Source organism: Choloepus didactylus, chromosome 7, assembly GCF_015220235.1.
Source record: "Choloepus didactylus isolate mChoDid1 chromosome 7, mChoDid1.pri, whole genome shotgun sequence".
NCBI lineage: Eukaryota > Metazoa > Chordata > Mammalia > Pilosa > Megalonychidae > Choloepus > Choloepus didactylus.
This window is the reverse complement of record NC_051313.1, coordinates 84435289-84455231: the sequence shown is the minus strand read 5'-3', so window position 1 is coordinate 84455231 and position 19943 is coordinate 84435289. Positions and strand designations below refer to the sequence as shown.

The window sequence follows — 19943 nt, the reverse complement described above, 5'->3', positions numbered from 1 at the left end:
TTTATTTCTTTTTCTTGCCTAACTGCTCTAGCTAGAACTTCTAGCACAATGTTGAATAACAGTGGTGACAGTGGGCATCCTTGTCTTGCTCACAATCTTAGAAGGAAAGCTTTCTGTCTCTCACCATTGAGTATGTTAGCTGTAGGGTTTTCATATATGCCCTTTATCATGTTGAGGAAGTTTCCTTTGTTTCCCACCTTTCAAAGTGTTTTTATCAAGAAAGGATGCCAGATTTTGTCAAATGCCTTTTCTGTGTCAATCAAGATGATCATGTGGTTTTTCCCCTTCGATTTGTTAACATGGTGGTGTATTACATGAATTAATTTTCTTGTGTTGAACCACCCTTGCATACCTAGAATAAAACCCACTTGGTCATGTGTATAATTCTTTTAATGTGCTGCTGGATTCTATTTGCAAATACTTTGTTGGGGATTTTTACATCTATATTCATTTCAGCAATTGGTATATAGTTTTCTTTTCTTAGTATCTTTATCAGGCTTTGATATTAGGGTGACATACCATGTTTTGATAACAAAACAGATTCTCCCACTTAACTGTGAATGCATCTTGTAATGCTATTTACATGATTTTTATCTGTCTATTCTCACATCTCCAACTACCATCCATTGTAAATGCCTCTTTTACTTATTCATCTTTGAATAGTTCATATTCTCACTGGTCTGGTCATAATATGATTGTTCTTAGAATTTGGTTCATCTTCACTGTGAGATGAAAGAGATGGGAACTGTAGCGTGAACCATATGAATAATTACAAATATTCAACCGTTATATTTATTGGGTGGCCAATAGATTCCAACACTTGGTGGATTCTGTCATTAAATACTACAACCCTATTACTTAAAGGTTATTCCAACTTTAGAGATTATAAAATTTAGATGGTGTTCAGGATTGACTGATGTCCTGTACAGAAGGCATGTTTAGCACCCAACCCCTAGTACTGTGGGCGTGAACCCATTTGTAAATAGGACCTTTGAAGACGTTTTAGTTAAGATGTGTCCAAACTGAATGAGGGTGGCCCCTAATCCAGAATGGCTGAAGTCCTTATAAGCAAAGGACATAGGACATGGAAGGAGAAGCCACAGTGAGCAGCCAGAAGCTGGAAGTCAATGGAACCCGGAAAATACACGGGAAGACACTGCCATGTGCACTGCCACATGAAGGAAAACCCAAGGAACCCAAAGATTGCTGGCCAACCAGAATATACCAACTCTGGGAGGAAGCAAACCTTCTAGCCTCTGAAACCTGGAGCCAATAAATTTCTGTTGCTAAGCCACACAACTGTCTGGTATTTCCTTTAGCAGATAGGAAACTGAGTCAGATGGTGACGTAGCTCAAGAGACGCACTGACTTAAGGGGGATTCACATTTAAGGCTCTCCACCAAGGACCATAATTTTATTGCTTATTCTACTTAAAGAAAAATCATAATACAACTCCTAGGTAGTTTGATCTTGGTGTGCTGTTATATTGAACCCTCTCCCTTGATCTTAAGCTTTAAGCGTGCTCTCCCTATCTATTCAACATCTTTCCCATGTCTTTCTGGTTCTTGGCCCCAGCCTCCATTATAAAGTATTCTGGCTATAGTAATATCTTTCAGCCCTCTATACTCTAGAAAAATAAAGCTCCTCTAAGGATATGTCACATTAAGTCAGTGTGATTATTATATTTGGTTTAATTGATTAATAAACAATTTTCAAGGTTTTTATTTGACTAATATAAAATTTTTTAGTTAAAAATACTTATCTTTAAACCAATATTGCTTTATGCAGAATCTCCCTTTCAAATAGTTTTAAGTATTTCACAAAATTTTTCATCCCCACATTTTATTTAATTCAGAGCCACTAGAGTAATTCTGTTAAAATGTTAAATCACATTGCTCTTCCATTCAAAACTTTCCAGTGGCTTCTAATCTCAGTGTGAATAAAATCCAAAATCCTAACCATGGCCTATAAAGTCATATATAGAATGGCCTCTGGCTACCTCTCATCTAAATTTCTTCTACTCCCGCACTTGTTAACTGAGCTCTAGTCACACTGGCTTTACCTCCTTGCTATTATCTGAAGAGAGTAAACACATGCCCACCTCAGGATCTTCGTACTTACTCTTCCCTTACGGCTGACTGTTTCATTCATTCATTTCTCTGTTCAAATGTTAGAGAAGCAACTACTGACCTCTACATTAGAATCATCCTTCACCACTGTCTATCCTCTTATACTGCCTTATTTTTCTTCTAACATGTGCCACATGACTGTTGAGAGATAATTCTCTATGGGGTCTCTCATGTTTGCACGTCTTGCAAGCTAGGCACTAAATGCCTTTTTATTCCGGACTATCTTTTCAAGGATGTTTGGATCCACCTTGGAAGGTAGAAAGTGTCTTCCTACAGAGCAAAGAGCAGGCATGCTTACTCTCTATTACAAATGATTCCATTTCCCTAAGCTCAGGGTTCCTCCTTGTAGCGCAACCCTCTATGTGTAGGTGTCAATCGGTAGCCTGTGGAAAATGGAACTCAGGGAACTAACAAAAGAAAATGCTGACACTCTGACTACTGTTATTGCTGTAATAAAGTTCTTTGTCTCTGACCCAAAGGTCTGGCATCTTCAGCCAGCACCCATGAAACTCGGGCTGGCTACAGGGAGGGTAAAATCTCAGACCCTTCACAGTTCTGGATACTGACATTACATATTTATTTCCTCTTTTTCCATTTGTTTCTCCTGACTAATCTTTCACTGTCTTCCAAATCCCCACTTCCCTATAGTTTTTCAAAGCACTTTTACAAACAGTATCATTTGACCTCAAAACTTCCTTTGAGATATGTTTACTATCATTTAAGAGGGAAGACCCCGAGCCAGGAAGTTTAAAGACGGATGTAACATAATAAATTGGGCACACAATAGCAATTAGAATCAATTTTAATTTATAATTTGTAATTAACTTTTGACTACTTCTTAAAGGCAAGTAACTAATAAGTAGCACATATATTCTGTAAGATAGGAGGATAATCACCCACTGATATTGGATGGAAAATTAAATTCCTTACATGGTAATACATGAAAAACAAAAATGGCAATGAATAATAAAACTGAGTACCCAAATAAGCACCTGAAAGATACTGAAATGCATCTGTTTTTTAGACATCTTTTATTATATATTATTATACCTCAATAATTATTTAACAACACTAGATTCAGCTTTACACTAATAGAGCATTTATTTTACATCTGAAGGAAGATATATTGAAACAATATCCAAAAATGTTTCCATTATAGCCAGTATTTTCCATCTTTGCAAAAACTAAGAATGCTCTAAACATAAACTCCATTAATCTAAAAAGCTTCTGATAATTTTAAGGATTCTGGCACAATTTTCTTTCAGGGGTAAGTAGCATTTATTAATGGATTTTCCTCTATAACTTGAGCAAAAGACTCAAAACAAGTCTGTACACAAGTTTGTCAGACATTTATAATTCATACCTTAACAATTCCAGAAAAGACGACTGAAAACAAAATCAAAGTCTCTGAGGTTAGATTCTATATACTAGAAGCATCAAGTCACATAAAATAACTGATCTTAAAAGTCCTATATCTCTAAGCAGGATAAATCTACAGAATCAGTAACAGATGTCAATATACAGTTCAGAGTTCTAATATGCTTTTAAATCAACAAATCCATTATTACATAGTGTAACCTTCAAGGTACATGAGTTATAAAATTCGGCTCTATATAATTTCACAAATGCAGATAAATGATTGTGATCAAGTAGTTAAACTGTGCCCTCCTCTTAAGTAAACAAAACTCAAGAAAAATGAGAGGAATGCACTAAAATATTAAAGAGAAAAACAGAAACTGAATACATGTCTGAAGTAAAAAGAAAACAAAATTGCTTCAAAATTCTTTAATTTTAACTCATTTATCACAGTTATCTTAATCACAGTTATCTTAATCACTTACCGTGTAAGTTATAGCTGCCAGCATTCCAATCAAGGTGAGAGAACTAATGGAAAATGACAATGCTGCTAAACCATCTGCAAAGAAAGAAAACTGTTCAGAACAGAAAGAAAACTCTGTTGAAAATGCACACACACACACACACACACACACACACTATTAAAATGTTTATATTTAGCAAATCAATTTTTAAAAGTTGGATTCTTTACATATTCAGAAGGAGTAAATCTAATATGTATTATCACATACTTGGAATGCTAACTCCAAGTGGAAAAATGTTTTTAAGGGGCTCTTCACAAAACAATTTGCAAAAACTCTTTCATACTCAGATTTTCTTTTCCTTCACCTCTTAAAATTAAGAGGAAAATTTCTGCCTAATTACTGGGCATAAAAAGAGATTGGCAAAATATCAGATGGTCAAAAGGTGATAAAAAGATTTCCTGGACTTTCTGAATTGCAGACTTGAGAAAGAGTATTACATAAGAAAGCTGTTGAACTTCAAACTTGATACTTCAAATTTCTTCATTCCTAATTTTCAGTATATAACCTAAAAAGAAAATCTTAATTAAAGAGTTTATTTTACTCTTTAATTTGAAAGGGGCCACTTGACCCATTTAGCAAATAAATAAAAGCAAATACAACAAGAAAATAGATTCAAACCATAACACCAAAAAAAAAAAAAAAAAAGAATACTATGTTAACAAGTTAGATTTAGAAAATTATTTTGAGAAGTCATCCCAAGGATGACCCTTTCAAATAAACATACCATTATGTAATAAAACAGTATACAAATTTGAATAATCTTAAATGGGGGCAATACTAATTTTTCTAGTTTAATACAGGCCCTGTGGGACAAGAATATAAAGTTTTGATTAAATTATTGTATTAACATTAATCTTTTCATGAGTAATAATAATAAAATTAGAATGATCACTTAAAATCCATGTCTCAGTTTTACATAACACATAAAGAAAACAGATTAACAAGTTCACAAATTATGCGAGGGACATTTTTTTTTTTTTAAATCATCATTTTATTGAGATATATTCACATACCACGCAGTCATACAAAACAAATTGTACTTTCGATTGTTTACAGTACCATTACATAGCTGTACATTCATCACCTAAATCAATCCCTGACACCTTCATTAGCACACACACAAAAATAACAAGAATAATAATTAGAGTGAAAAAGAGCAATTGAAGTAAAAAAGAACACTGGGTACCTTTGTCTGTTTGTTTCCTTCCCCTACTTTTCTACACATCCATCCATAAACTAGACAAAGTGGAGTTTGGTCCTTATGGCTTTCCCAATCCCATTGTCACCCCTCATAAGCTACATTTTTATACAACTGTCTTCGAGATTCATGGGTTCTGGGTTGTAGTTTGATAGTTTCAGGTATCCACCACCAGCTACCCCAATTCTTTAGAACCTAAAAAGGGTTGTCTAAAGTGTGCGTAAGAGTGCCCACCAGAGTGATCTCTCGGCTCGTTTAGGAATCTCTCTGCCACTGAAGCTTATTTCATTTCCTTTCACATCCCCCTTTTGGTCAAGAAGATGTTCTCCGTCCCATGATGCCGGGTCTACATTCCTCCCCGGGAGTCATATTCCACGTTGCCAGGGAGATTCACTCCCCTGGGTGTCTGATCCCACGTAGGGGGGAGGGCAGTGATTTCACCTTTCAAGTTGGCTTAGCCAGAGAGAGAGGGCCACATCTGAGCAACAAAGAGGCATTCAGGAGGAGACTCTTAGGCACAAATATAGGGAGGCCTAGCCTCTCCTTTGCAGCAACCGTCTTCCCAAGGGTAAAACTTATGGTAGAGGGCTCAACCCATCAAACCACCAGTCCCCTATGTCTGTAGTCATGTTAGCAACCATGGAGGTGGGGTAGGCCAATACCCCTGCATTCTCCACAGGCTCCTCAAGGGGGCACTACATCTTTTTTTTTTTCCTTGTTTTTCTTTTTTTTTTTTTTTTTAACTTTCCCTTCTTTTTTAAATCAACTGTATGAAAAAAAAAGTTAAAAAGAAAACAAACATACAATAAAAGAACATTTCAAAGAGACCATAACAAGGGGGTAAGAAAAAGACAACTAACCTAAGATAACTGCTTAACTTCCAACATGTTCCTACTTTACCCTAAGAAAGTTACCTAATATAGCAACATTTCTGTGAACTTGTTCCTACTATATCCATCAGAAATTAACAGACCATAGTCATTTCTGGGCATCCCCAGAACGTTAGCTTATCTGTTCTTCTTGGATTATTGTTCCTCCTTCCTTAATTGCTCTCTACTGCTAGTTCCCCTACATTCTACATTATAAACCATTTGTTTTACATTTTTCAAAGTTCACATTAGTGGTAGCATATAATATTTCTCTTTTTGTGCCTGGCTTATTTCGCTCAGCATTATGTCTTCAAGGTTCATCCATGTTGTCATATGTTTCACGAGATCGTTCCTTCTTACTGCCGCGTAGTATTCCATCGTGTGTATATACCACATTTTATTTATCCACTCATCTGTTGAAGGACATTTGGGTTGTTTCCATCTCTTGGCAATTGTGAATAATGCTGCTATGAACATTGGCGTGCAGATATCTGTTCGTGTCACTGCTTTCCGATCTTCCGGGTATATACCGAGAAGTGCAATCGCTGGATCGAATGGTAGCTCTATATCTAGTTTTCTAAGGAACTGCCAGACTGACTTCCAGAGTGGCTGAACCATTATACAGTCCCACCAACAATGAATAAGAGTTCCAATTTCTCCACATCCCCTCCAGCATTTGTAGTTTCCTGTTTGTTTAATGGCAGCCATTCTAACCGGTGTTAGATGGTATCTCATTGTGGTCTTAATTTGCATCTCTCTAATAGCTAGTGAAGCTGAACATTTTTTCATGTATTTCTTGGCCATTTGTATTTCCTCTTCAGAGAACTGTCTTTTCATATCTTTTGCCCATTTTATAATTGGGCTGTCTGTACTATTGTCATTGAGTTGTAGGATTTCTTTGTATATGCAAGATATCAGTCTTTTGTCAGATACATGGTTTCCAAAAATTTTTTCCCATTGAGTTGGCTGCCTCTTTACCTTTTTGAGAAATTCCTTTGAGGTGCAGAAACTTCTAAGCTTGAGGAGTTCCCATTTATCTATTTTCTCTTTTGTTGCTTGTGCTTTGGGTGTAAAGTCTAGGAAGTGGCCTCCTAATACAAGGTCTTGAAGATGTTTTCCTACATTATCTTCTAGGAGTTTTATGGTACTTTCTTTTATATTGAGATCTTTGGTCCATTTTGAGTTAATTTTTGTGTAGGGGGTGAGGTAGGGGTCCTCTTTCATTCTTTTGGATATGGATATCCAACTCTCCCAGCCCCATTTGTTGAAAAGACCATTATGGCTCAGTTCAGTGACTTTGGGGGCCTTATCAAAGATCAGTCGGCCATAGATCTGAGGGTCTATCTCTGAATTCTCAATTCGATTCCATTGATCTATGTCTATCTTTGTGCCAGTACCATGCTGTTTTGGCAACTGTGGCTTTATAATAAGCTTCAAAGTCAGGGAGTGTAAGTCCTCCCACTTCGTTTTTCTTTTTTAGAGTGTCTTTAGCAATTCGAGGCATCTTCCCATTCCAAATAAATTTGATAACTAGCTTTTCCAAGTCTGCAAAGTAGGTTGTTGGAATTTTGATTGGGATTGCATTGAATCTGTAGATGAGTTTGGGTAGAATTGACATCTTAATGACATTTAGCCTTCCTATCCATGAACATGGAATATTTTTCCATCTTTTAAGGTCCCCTTCTATTTCTTTTAGTAGAGTTATGTAGTTTTCTTTGTATAGGTCTTTTACATCTTTGGTTAAGTTTATTCCTAGGTACTTGATTTTTTTAGTTGCTATTGAAAATGGTATCTTTTTCTTGAGTGTCTCTTCAGTTTGTTCATTTCTAGCATATAGAAACATTACTGACTTATGTGCATTAATCTTGTATCCCGCTACTTTGCTAAATTTGTTTATTAGCTCTAGTAGCTGTATCGTCGATTTCTCAGGGTTTTCTAGATATAAGATCATATCATCTGCAAACAATGACAGTTTTACTTCTTCTTTTCCAATTCGGATGCCTTTTATTTCTTTGTCTTGCCGGATTGCCCTGGCTAGCACTTCCAGCACAATGTTGAATAACAGTGGTGACAGCGGGCATCCTTGTCTTGTTCCTGATCTTAGAGGGAAGGCTTTCAGTCTCTCACCATTGAGTACTATGCTGGCTGCGGGTTTTTCATATATGCTCTTTATCATGTTGAGGAAGTTTCCTTCAATTCCTACCTTTTGAAGTGTTTTTATCAAAAAGGGATGTTGGATTTTGTCAAATGCTTTTTCAGCATCTATTGAGATGATCAATTGATTTTTCCCTTTTGACTTGTTAATGTGTTGTAATATATTGATTGTTTTTCTTATGTTGAACCATCCTTGCATGCCTGGAATGAACCCCACTTGGTCATGGTGTATGATTTTTTTAATGTGTCTTTGGATTCGATTTGCAAGTATTTTGTTGAGGATTTTTGCAACTATATTCATTAGGGAGATTGGCCAGTAGTTTTCCTTTTTTGTAGCATCTTTGCCTGGTTTTGGTATTAGATTGATGTTAGCTTCATAAAATGAGTTAGGTAGTGTTCCATTTTTTTGAATGTTTTGAAAGAGTTTGAGTAAGATTGGTGTCAGTTCTTTCTGGAAAGTTTGGTAGAATTCCCCTGTGAAGCCATCTGGCCCTGGGCATTTATTTGTGGGAAGATTTTTGATGACTGATTGGATCTCTTTGCTTGTGATGGGTTGGTTGAGGTCTTCTATTTCTTCTCTGGTCAGTCTAGGTTGTTCATATGTTTCCAGGAAATTGTCCATTTCCTCTACATTATCCAGTTTGTTGCCATACAGTTGTTCATAATATCCTCTTATAATTTTTTTAATTTCTTCAGGATCTGCAGTTATGTCACCTTTTTCATTCATTATTTTGTTTATATGGGTCTTCTCTCTTTTTTATTTTGTCAGTCTAGCTAGGGGCTTGTCAGTCTTGTTGATCTTCTCAAAGAACCAACTTTTGGTGATATTTATCCTCTCTATTGTTTTTTTGTTCTCTATGTCATTTATTTCTGCTTTAATCCTTGTTATTTCTTTTCTTCTACTTGGTTTAGGATTGGTTTGCTGTTCAATTTCTAGCTTCTTCAGTTGATCCATTAGTTCTTTGATTTTGGCTCTTTCTTCCTTTTTAATATATGCGTTTAGTGCTATAAATTTCCCTCTTAGCACTGCTTTTGCTGCATCCCATAGGTTTTGGTATGTTGTGTTCTCATTTTCATTCGTCTCTATATATTTAGCAATTTCTCTTGCTATTTCTTCTTTAACCCACTGATTGTTTAGGAGTGTGTTGTTTAACCTCCAGGTATTTGTGAATTTTCTAAGTCTCTGATGGTTATTGACTTCTAATTGTATTCCATTGTGGTCAGAGAATGTGCTTTGAATAATTTCAATCTTTTTAAATTTATTGAGGCTTGTTTTATGTCCCAGCATATGATCTATTCTGGAGAAAGTTCCGTGAGCACTAGAAAAGTATGTGTATCCTGGTGATTTGGGATGTAATGTCCTGTATATGTCTGTTAAATCTAATTCATTTATCAGATTGTTTAGGTTTTCAATTTCCTTATTGGTCTTCTGTCTGGTTGATCTATCTATAGGAGAGAGTGATGTGTTGAAGTCTCCCACAATTATTGTGGAAACATCAATTGCTTCCTTTAGTTTTTCCAGTGTTTCTCTCATGTATTTTGTGGCACCTTGATTGGGTGCATAGACATTTACGATTGTTATTTCTTCTTGCTGAATTGCCCCTTTTATTAGTATGTAGTGGCCTTCTTTGTCTCTCAAAACATCCCTGCATTTGAAGTCTATTTTATCTGAGATTAATATTGCTACACCTGCTTTCTTTTGGCTGTGGCTTGCATGAAATATTTTTTTCCATCCTTTCACTTTCAGTTTCTTTGTGTCCCTGTGTCTAAGATGAGTCTCTTGTATGCAACATATTGATGGTTCATTTTTTTTGATCCATTCTGCGAATCTATATCTTTTAATTGGGGAGTTTAATCCATTTACATTCAACGTTAAAACCGTGAAGGCATTTCTTGAATCGGCCATCTTATCCTTTGGTTTATGTTTGCCATATTTTTCCCTCTCTCTATTAATATCCTTTATTGTACCCATACCGAATCTCTTTAGTACTGAACCTTTCTCCAAGTCTCTCTGTCCTGTCTTTGTTTCTCTGTCTGTAGGGCTCCCTTGAGTATCTCCAGTACGGCAGGTCTCTTGTTAGCAAATTCTCTCAGCATTTGTTTGTCTGTGAAAAATTTAAGCTCTCCCTCAAATTTGAAGGAGAGCTTTGCTGGATAAAGTATTCTTGGCTGGAAATTTTTCTCACTCAGAATTCTAAATATATCGTGCCACTGCCTTCTCGCCTCCATGGTGGCTGCTGAGTAGTCACTACTTAGTCTTATGCTGTTTCCTTTGTATGTGGTGAATTGCTTTTCTCTTGCTGCTTTCAGAACTTGCTCCTTCTCTTCTGTGTTTGACAGTGTGATCAGTATATGTCTCGGAATGGGTTTATTTGGATTTATTCTATTTGGAGTTTGCTGAGCATTTATGATTTGTGTATTTATGTTGTTTAGAAGATTTGGGAAGTTTTCCCCAACAATTTCTTTGAATACTCTTCCTAGACCTTTACCCTTTTCTTCCCCTTCTGGGACACCAATGAGTCTTATATTTGGACGTTTCATATTATCTATCATATCCCTGAGGTCCATTTCGATTTTTTCAATTTTTTTCCCCATTCTTTCTTTTATGCTTTCATTTTCCATTCTGTCATCTTCCAGGTCACTGATTCGTTGTTCAACTTCCTCTAGTCTTGTACTATGAGTGTCCAGAATCTTTTTAATTTGGTCAACAGTTTCTTTAATTTCCATAAGATCATCCATTTTTTTATTTAGTCTTGCAATGTCTTCTTTATGCTCTTCTAGAGTCTTCTTGATTTCCTTCATATCCCGTACTATGGTCTCATTGTTCATCTTTAGTTCTTTGAGTTAGCTGCTCTAGGTGCTGTGTCTCTTCTGGTCTTTTGATTTGGGTGCTTGGGCTTGGGTTATCCATATCGTCTGGTTTTTTCATATGCTTTATAATTTTCTGTTGTTTTTGGCCTCGTGGCATTTGCTGAACTTGATAGGGTTCTTTTAGGGTTTGTAGACCTATTGAAGTCCTTATCTCTAATTTATCAGATCTACAGCTTCGTGGAGTACACTTTCTCTAACTAACCAGCAGGTGGCGTCCACGAGCCACCTGTTCTCCACAAGCCAGTTCTCCCCTGCTTAGCCTTTTTTTTGGTGAGTGGAGGAGTGAGTCTTGTGGGGCCCAATTGGTGTACCAAGCTTGCGTGCGTAGTTGGTGTTGCCTGCCCTGTATGTGGGGCGTGTTTCTGGGCAGTCGGGGAGGGGGGTGGCCCTAACAATCAAATCTCCCTGATGATCCTAGAGTTTTAAAGCTGCTGCAATAGTCTAATCCTTCAGTTCAGTCCTGCCACAGTTTGTCTCTGCCACTGACCCACAAGTCTTTGGTATTGGCGTATGGCTCCTGAGACTTGCAAGTGGGCTCCTCTTCCAGGCCGTGCACCCCGGGTCCTCTGTTGAGGGATGACTGTGCTATGTCACAGGTGAGTGCCGTCCCCCCAGGGCAGTTCTGGGCTGCTGGGCTGTGTAGGGAGGCTCCCAGTCTGCTCAAATGATGGCTGAATGGGGCTTTGTTAATTCACACTGCTCTACCTTCCCAGCTCTGGGACAATCAGCTGAGGTTGCAGGGAAGGCTAATGTCCACGCCCAGTTTTGTGGTGTGTGCCTGTTATTTGAAGCACTTCCGTCACACTGGGTTGTCTGGGGCAGTTCTGGGCTATGGGGCTGGCGATGGGCAGGAGTGTTTCCTGTCCACCAGGATGGTGGCTGTGAGCGGACACCCCCCTTTTCTTGGGAAGTTGTGGTGTTTAGTGAATTTTCTCAGCCACTGGATTATTGCCTTTTGTCTCAGAGCTCTCTTAGTTCTGCTCTTGACTTGATGTGCCCAAATTGCAATTCTTTGAAGCTTTCTGTATTGGGCTTCTTAGAGTAATTGTTTTAGAAAAAGAAAAAAGGATTAAAAAAAAAAAAAAAAAAAGGCCCTCCTCAGAGATCTAATGGGTTATTGAAATGCTAATAGACAAAGCAACCAGGGCCATTAAGGAAAGGTCCACAGGGCAGAGAGATCAGCTTTTCTTCGGGATTTGCATATGTGCCTCAAGGCCTGAGCTCCGCCCTTCCCCTTTCTGTGTTCACCAGAACTCCAAAAATCCTCTGCTTTTATTTTGGAGTTTTTCGTGTTATTTTTTTTTTTTCTATGCTTGTCTCCTCTCTGCTGGGCTGGCAGCTCTCAGATTCTCTGGTGTCTGGTCTCAGTCTATCTATGGTTGGAGTTTGAATCAGTAGAATGAGTTTCCGAGAAGGGCTACCACTGCAGTTCTCCCTTCTCCTTCCCGGAGCTGACAGCCCCTCCTCCCACGGGACTGAGCCTGGCAGGGAGGGGCGCGGGTCCCCTGGCCGCAAAAACTTACAGATTTCGCTGATCTCAGCAGTTCGACATTTTCATGAGTGTTGTATGAAGTATGCCCAAAGACAGATTGCTCTGTGGTGTCCAGTCCACGCAGTTCCTGGCTTTTTACCTACTTTCCTGGAGGAGTAACTAAAACTTACAGCTCACCAGTCTGCCATCTTGCCCCGCCTACGTGAGGGACATTTTTAAACCTTAATTTTTCAAAAACTGTTATACTATCTTTTATCAAATCAAAACCCCACTCTTATGTTGCTACCTTCTTGATCTTACCACAAGTATCAACAAAAGGTGTTCATACAACTAGGACAGGTCTGCCACCTGGCTAACAGCAATTTAAAGGCACTATCACTTATAGAACACATCCCAACATCAGAGACATAACAAGGAGAAAAACTATGCATCTTAGAAGTGATAAAATACAGTATATTTGGCCAATCAAAAAAGTTAATATTACTAATAGTAAAAAAGATCATCTGTTTAGACATTAAGTTAAGGCACAGCTTTGCCATTGGACCAAAAACTTCAAAACAGATCACTGAAATTATTCCTATTTGGGTAAAGGATGGATAAATGTGTATCAAAGACCCTGAATATAAGTTCTTTTAAGCTGGTAGAGCCTATGATCTGAGTGAATATATTTTTATAATATAATAGATAAATCCTATGATAAAACAAATTGTTTATATTCATAAAATGCATTACTGTGCTAAGATAAAAAGAAACCACCTAACAAGTAAAATTTAAAAATACTGTTCAGTGAAAGAAGCCAGACACACAAAGAATCATAATATATGATTCCATTTGTAATATTCAAAAAAAAAAAAAAAAAAGCAGAAATCCTAACAGTGGTTGTCTCTCACGGGCGAGGGTGTTGACTGGAAAAGCACAATAAGGAATGCTAGATATGCTCCATACTTTGACTATAGTATGGGTTACACTGAATGTATACATGTGTCAAAACTCAAACTGTATACTTAAGATCTATTCTAATAAATAAAAAACTTGTAATTCCATTTTTAGATGTGAGTTGGACATGTCTCCGTGTAATTCATGCCTATTCAGTTTATTTTTATAAAGATACATTTCATAAATAATGCTCCCTTATATACTATGGAGCTGACAGAAAAAAAATCTGTCCCAATTTCTCCATATCTGAAATTCCTTAACTACAGATCTTCTGGTTTGGAGTAAAGCTAAAAAGATTTCAAAACCCATCAAGTAGCATACGCGGGGATACAGTAACAACTCATAAAGTGAAATCATGTAAAATCTGAATGATGCACAACCTGTTTTTTAATCATTTTAAAATAAAAACTGATACTAAATGAAAGCCAGTAGAAAGCCAAAGACTTCATATAGTCTGCAAGACCAAATATGGTCATGATATGACCAATTTTATACATTTGCCAGAGAGTTCTGCCTCCTTTGAAATACATTTGTACTGTAGAAAGGATTGCCTTTTTGACTCTTCATTCTTCCACATTTTCTTTTTTACTGTACTCTTTCACATCTCCACACCCATCTTACACCCACCTTTTTGAACAGATTTCTCACGTACTTTTTAATTCAGATTATTTTATTTTTATCCATTTTTTTCTACCCATTTTTGCAGGGAGCCCTGAAAGACCTTTGTTGATTCAGAGTAGCTACAGACAAATGCAGTTAAATTAAACCCTGGTGGTGGGGTTTCCCTCACACACCCATGACTCCCTCCCCAGGAATCAAGATGAGAATATAGAAAACACATCTCTAACAACAGTAAAAATTAAAAAGGAACAGAAATATTTGAGATTAATATCCTGGACCTAGAAGATGACCTTGATTATATATAACCATTGTCTTCATTACACAAAATACTTAAACTCGTGTGTACATATAATACCTGCTTCTGCTCCCATTGTTTTAAGCTCATCTTATCTGTGTGGTAGTAATATTTGTCTCTGATACCTTTAATCAAATTGTTCTAATAAAGGCTACAAATTATAAAGGTACTTTGATCAGGAAGATTTCTCAAAGAACATTTACAAAACCAGCTTTGACAAAACCTAGAACATATTTCCTAGCAATCTGGAGTAGTAATTGTATTTTCACATTATGATGTTGTCTGTATAAGTAACCAATGCAGTGACTCTTTTGTTCATTATTGGTGTTTTATTTTTAGCCTCTGTGTTAGCCACCATTGGCAGGAGGTTCCAACCCCCTCCCCTTTTTATTTTGCATTTGTAGGATTGTCAGGTAATATACAAAATGCCCAGTTAAATTTGAATTTTAGACAAATAACAATTTTGAACACAAGTATGTTCCACACAATGTTTAGCATATACTCACACTAAAAAATTATTCATTATTGATCTGAAATTCAAGTTTAACTGGACATCCTGTTTTTTTGTTTTGTTTTGTTTTTCTAAATATGGCAACCCTATCAATTTAGTCCTGTCAGGCCTGTTATCCTCATTCTTCCTGGTAAATGGACTGAAATTTAAAGCAAGAAAATTGAGAAACTGTACAGCAAAGACTTTAATTTAATCATCATTTAACGTTGCATTTGGGTAAACAGAAATGATGATCAAAGAATGCATGGTACTTATTAATTAGAAAGAATAAACAGACAAACGCAATTTAACTTTTTGACATAATGTTTACAAAATAATCTAGGTTTCTTTGAAAATAAATCTACTATGCTCAACTGCACATGGAATTTGAGTAATATGGTACATATTCTTATTTGATACCAGTTTCTAATGCCAAAACTATTTTTTCAATGATTAAGCAGTTTTCTTAACCTAACTCTCTGAACCTGCCTTTTTTTTCCCTCTAAAAACATACATCACATGATCAAGTTAAGGAAAACTCCTGAGTAAAAATTCAATCCCAAAATGTTTTGGTAAGGTAAATTTATAATAAACTAATATTTAATTCACATGCAACCTCTGCAATTTATATTCCACATAAAAATTTACTTAATCTCAAATACCAATAGCGTTCTTTCATCATTTAAAAATTAAAAATAATCCAGTATATTTCTTTAACATAATATCCTAAGTGAATTAAAGACTAGATAGAAATAACATCTTCATTTAATTACAAAACACTGAGGAAAAGATTACATTTTCTTTTCAACTTGTAACTTTACCAAAAAGTCAAGAGATTACATAATAACAAGGCTAGAAGTGAGCCTTAAAAACACAAAGTTCCTAATTCGTGCAGCAAACTTCTAACCCCAAGTTAGAAGACTTGTTGGGTTAAATTCTTAAAATTAAAATAGGTTACTGCTAAGAATCATGAAATACGGATTATGACCTTTTTTTTTTTTCCTCCAAAAAATACTTACGACTACTTCCAAGTTCTTCAAATAAGAGCTTCACTTTTTCCCACTCTGTAGAATTTTTGTTATTGGGAACATTCAATGGAACGAAAGCACTATAAAGGGAAAAATAACTCTTTTTAATGGTTCTAAAGATAAAAGGCTGAATAAAAGGAAATGGTCTGAAACTCAATATTTAATAGATTTTTAGAACAAAGACCAACTTTTCCCAAAAAGAATTAATAAATCAAATCTGCATCATCTACAGAGAAATCTAAGTTTCTCATTTAGGTATTTCCTGTATCATCAATTTGTTTTAGTGTATTACTGCAGTCAATATAATTGGTTTCCTTTGAAATCCAATGTATTTTATTTTTTGCATTTAAAAATATTTTGAGAAATGGCCAGTCTTACACTTGTCAAAATGGTCCATGGCACACACACAAAAAAGGTTCAGGATCTCTGTGTTCAATCAGGGGGACAGAATATAAATATATACAATTGTTTCAATACATTTATATGCATAAAAAATAGAAAGGAAATATATTAGAATAATTTTTTAGATACCTCTTTGTAGGATTAGAAGTGACTTCTACTTTTCTCTTAGTATTTTTCTTTATCTTTCAAGAGTGTACACAATAGCATAATAGTTACTACTTGTTTTTCAATCCACAGCTGAAAGGGAACTCTAGAAATAATAGAAGATAGCTAACTTCCCAGGACTTGCTCTAGGAGTTTAGAAAGTCACTTTATTACCTAGACCAGATCAATAAACAAGAAGACAAATGAAAGATTAAGGTAAAGGGCTAGAGGTATTCCTTAGATTGTATATGTTGAGAATCAAACAGGCATACAAAAAAGTGACTCTAATACCACTTTCTTTCCAATCTAATTTTAATTGCAAATTAAAATTGTAAATTGTATAGCAGCAAGATTTATCTTCTTTTGTAAAGAGAAAAACACTGAAAGAGTTTAACAATATATTAAATTTCTACACTAGGTCTAATGTTTGATAATGTATTCAAGTAAAGCAAAGTGATTACTGTAAAATTAAGTCTTACTTTTTGATACTGCTGATATTCTTATAAGACAATGAACAGTCAAAGCATGTCAGGAAGTTATCTGAATTTCTAACTATTTGCGCATTGACTTCAGTTTACTACACTCTTCTTAATCTTGAAAACTTATTTCTTACCACTTTTAGAAAGAAAAATGATTACTCACAGGCACTGAGCAATAAAAGTAAAAAGTTAATTATCTGTTGCCTCAGCTGTGAAATAAAACAAATAAAAGCAGAGAGGTAGAATAAAAAAATTACTCTTGTATATTATACTTATATAATGACAGTAATTTATTTAGCATTTGAACAGAAGTTTAAAGTGAGCAAGAAAAAAAGTACTGGACAGTGTATTTTCTGAATATCCCCAAAAGTATTATTTTGAACTTGTCAGTTGAGAATAACTAACTCTGAGTATCGGAAAATAAAAACTTGTATATTATACAAAATATCATCTATAGTTTTATTAAAATAGAAATATGGATTATAAGTATCTATAAATAGCATTCATGCTTAGAATATTAAGTATCAAGATATCAGTTTTACGTAATTGAAAGATTCTGTCTAGTGGTTAGAAGAAAATGAATTAACTCTCTTGATGATACTCTCATGTTAAAACTCCTGAACAGGTCTACTCAGAAGTTCAAATATTTAACAAAGAATAACACCAGAGGAAATTTCATATGACCAAAAAAAGGTTAAATTGTTGGAATGACTTTAGGAACATATTTACTTTAAAGATATCCATCAGAGAGTTAATATTTCATCACTTACTATTATTTTAGGTAGGAACTAGAGAATAAAAAAATAACAATCCAAAGTGGTTCCTCAGGTACCTTGCCATCAATGTTTTATAAACCAAGAGAGAGACCTAAAATATTTTCGCATAAACTGAGAGAAATATCCATGACAGATGCAAAACATTTGTAATTAAATATGTTTATATATCCTGAGCAATAATATTCAAAACATTTAACAATCAATATGGCAAAACACTAGCCACTTAGTTCTGGAGGACTCCTACTGAACCAAGCATTACCTTTCAAATGGGGCTAGGGTAGAGTAAGAAGACTGAGGAAGGCAGAGGAACAGCCTACTCATGTGAAAGGATTTTAACCTTTAAACAACCAGGCAAATATCAACCCTGTAGACAAAGTTCTATAAAGAGAAAGGAATATCTCTTAACAAATGCACAGGCAATTGAAGTCAGATGGGGCTATAATACAGAAATACATCAAAACTGTAATACATCAGTTTTGATGAGGAGAGGCAGCAATTACTAAGATTATAAAATATGTACTAGGGCAGCAAATACTATTATAAGGCATGGTAATACTAAAGTAACCAGAAGTTAAGGGTTATATATAATGGGCCTTGTCTGGTAGAAAGGTACAAATATTTTCTTTATCATCAGTACCGCTCTCCAAAAATGAATACAGAGTAAACCTCAACTTCCAAAGATACACACTACTAGATGAAGATAAGAACTTGAGTGTAGTGAGATGATAGCAGGTCAAGATAAGAACTGCAATTTTGTAAGACGATAATTTTCCCTCACACCCTTGAAAACAGTAAAACTGAAAAAAAAAATGCTTATTAAAAATATTCTACACTTGATCTGACTCGCTCAATTAGCTTACTATAGATTACCTCTTCAGGAAGAGAACAAAGGAAAACTTAATGAATTTAGACAGATATCAAATTGAAATTATGAATTCAGCAGAACTGAAAATAAGACTTTCACTCCTATCTATACTCAGTCACCAAGCAAGTCATATCTATCTTCTGAGATAGTTTTCTTACCTGTTTCTTCCACTCTACTGGTCTTTGTAACTACTCTAGTTCAAACCCTACATGGTGGTACAATGACTCTTAAAACAAATTCATATATATTTACTTACATGCCAGTACTCGTACACACAAATATAAACACATCTTTGTTGTCTCTCAATTGCCCACTGGGATAAAACTCAAAAACTTACTAATATCATATACAGTATTAGGTATATTTAATATCTTAAGTATTGTATATAATACTTATATACCTTAAATACTGTATATAAGTCTACCTACCTGATTAACACCATGTCCTGTCACTTGGTCACACAAACACTTGAAATGTCACCATCATACTTTTTTTTTTTAATTTTAAATTTACATCATACTTTTTATACGTCATTCTTCAAATAGTTCACACCAACCTCAATCTCCCAGTTACTATACATACTACTGGTCTTTATCTAGTCTGCTGACCAATTTTCACTCTATCAAATCTCAACTCAAATATTCCTTCCTCTTAGGTCTTCCCTGACTCTGCAAGGCTCCTCCACCCTCAACATCTGGTGTGTGCCTCTTATTAGAGCACTTAAACACTGTCATTCAGGTTATTTGCTTGCCTCTCCTGTTTGAACCTTGAGGACAGCAACCACGACCTTCCATCTATATCCCCAAGACTTAGTATAGCACCCAACACATAAGCACTCCAAAAATATTAGCTGCATGAATTAAACCTAGATCATGTATTTACCACAAAATTATCTACTGTTTTATCAACTAAAATACATCATTTAAAATAAACTAGGAAGTATGTTACCTTCAAGAAAATTTCAGGAAATTTAGTCAATCACTGAATCTAAAATTTACCTCATTCAAATATTTTACATATGATGACAAGAACAACTTCCCCAGATAACAAAACACTACTAGCCTTTAACTCACAAAGTTTAGGCCTATGAAATACAGGAGTCTACAAACCCTCCCCTCTATAAGTGCTCTCAGCTTACAACCTCACCTCAAATATTAACGAGAAAATAAAGACCAATCAAAACCTTCCATTTGCCCATTAAAGCTACACACCTACCAGCACTTCTTTTCATTTTTGCCCCTTACACGACGATGGAGGAATGTGCTTCCACTTCTACCTAGAGAATCCCTCTCACCTGTTACCATTTCTTTCACC

At 35.6% G+C, this 19943-nt stretch overlaps 1 protein-coding gene across 1 annotated transcript in view; it reads right to left on the bottom strand.

Moving 5' to 3' along the window:
- The window catches only part of LMBRD1 (LMBR1 domain containing 1), a 228410-nt gene that overhangs the window by 119771 nt on the left and 88696 nt on the right, over positions 1-19943 (bottom strand). Inside the window, exons 6-7 of the mRNA XM_037842304.1 lie at positions 15955-16043; positions 3971-4044 (exon numbers count right to left, since the gene is read on the bottom strand). Coding sequence (XP_037698232.1) covers positions 3971-4044; positions 15955-16043 — 163 coding nt within the window. The remainder of the gene's footprint in view (positions 1-3970; positions 4045-15954; positions 16044-19943) is intronic.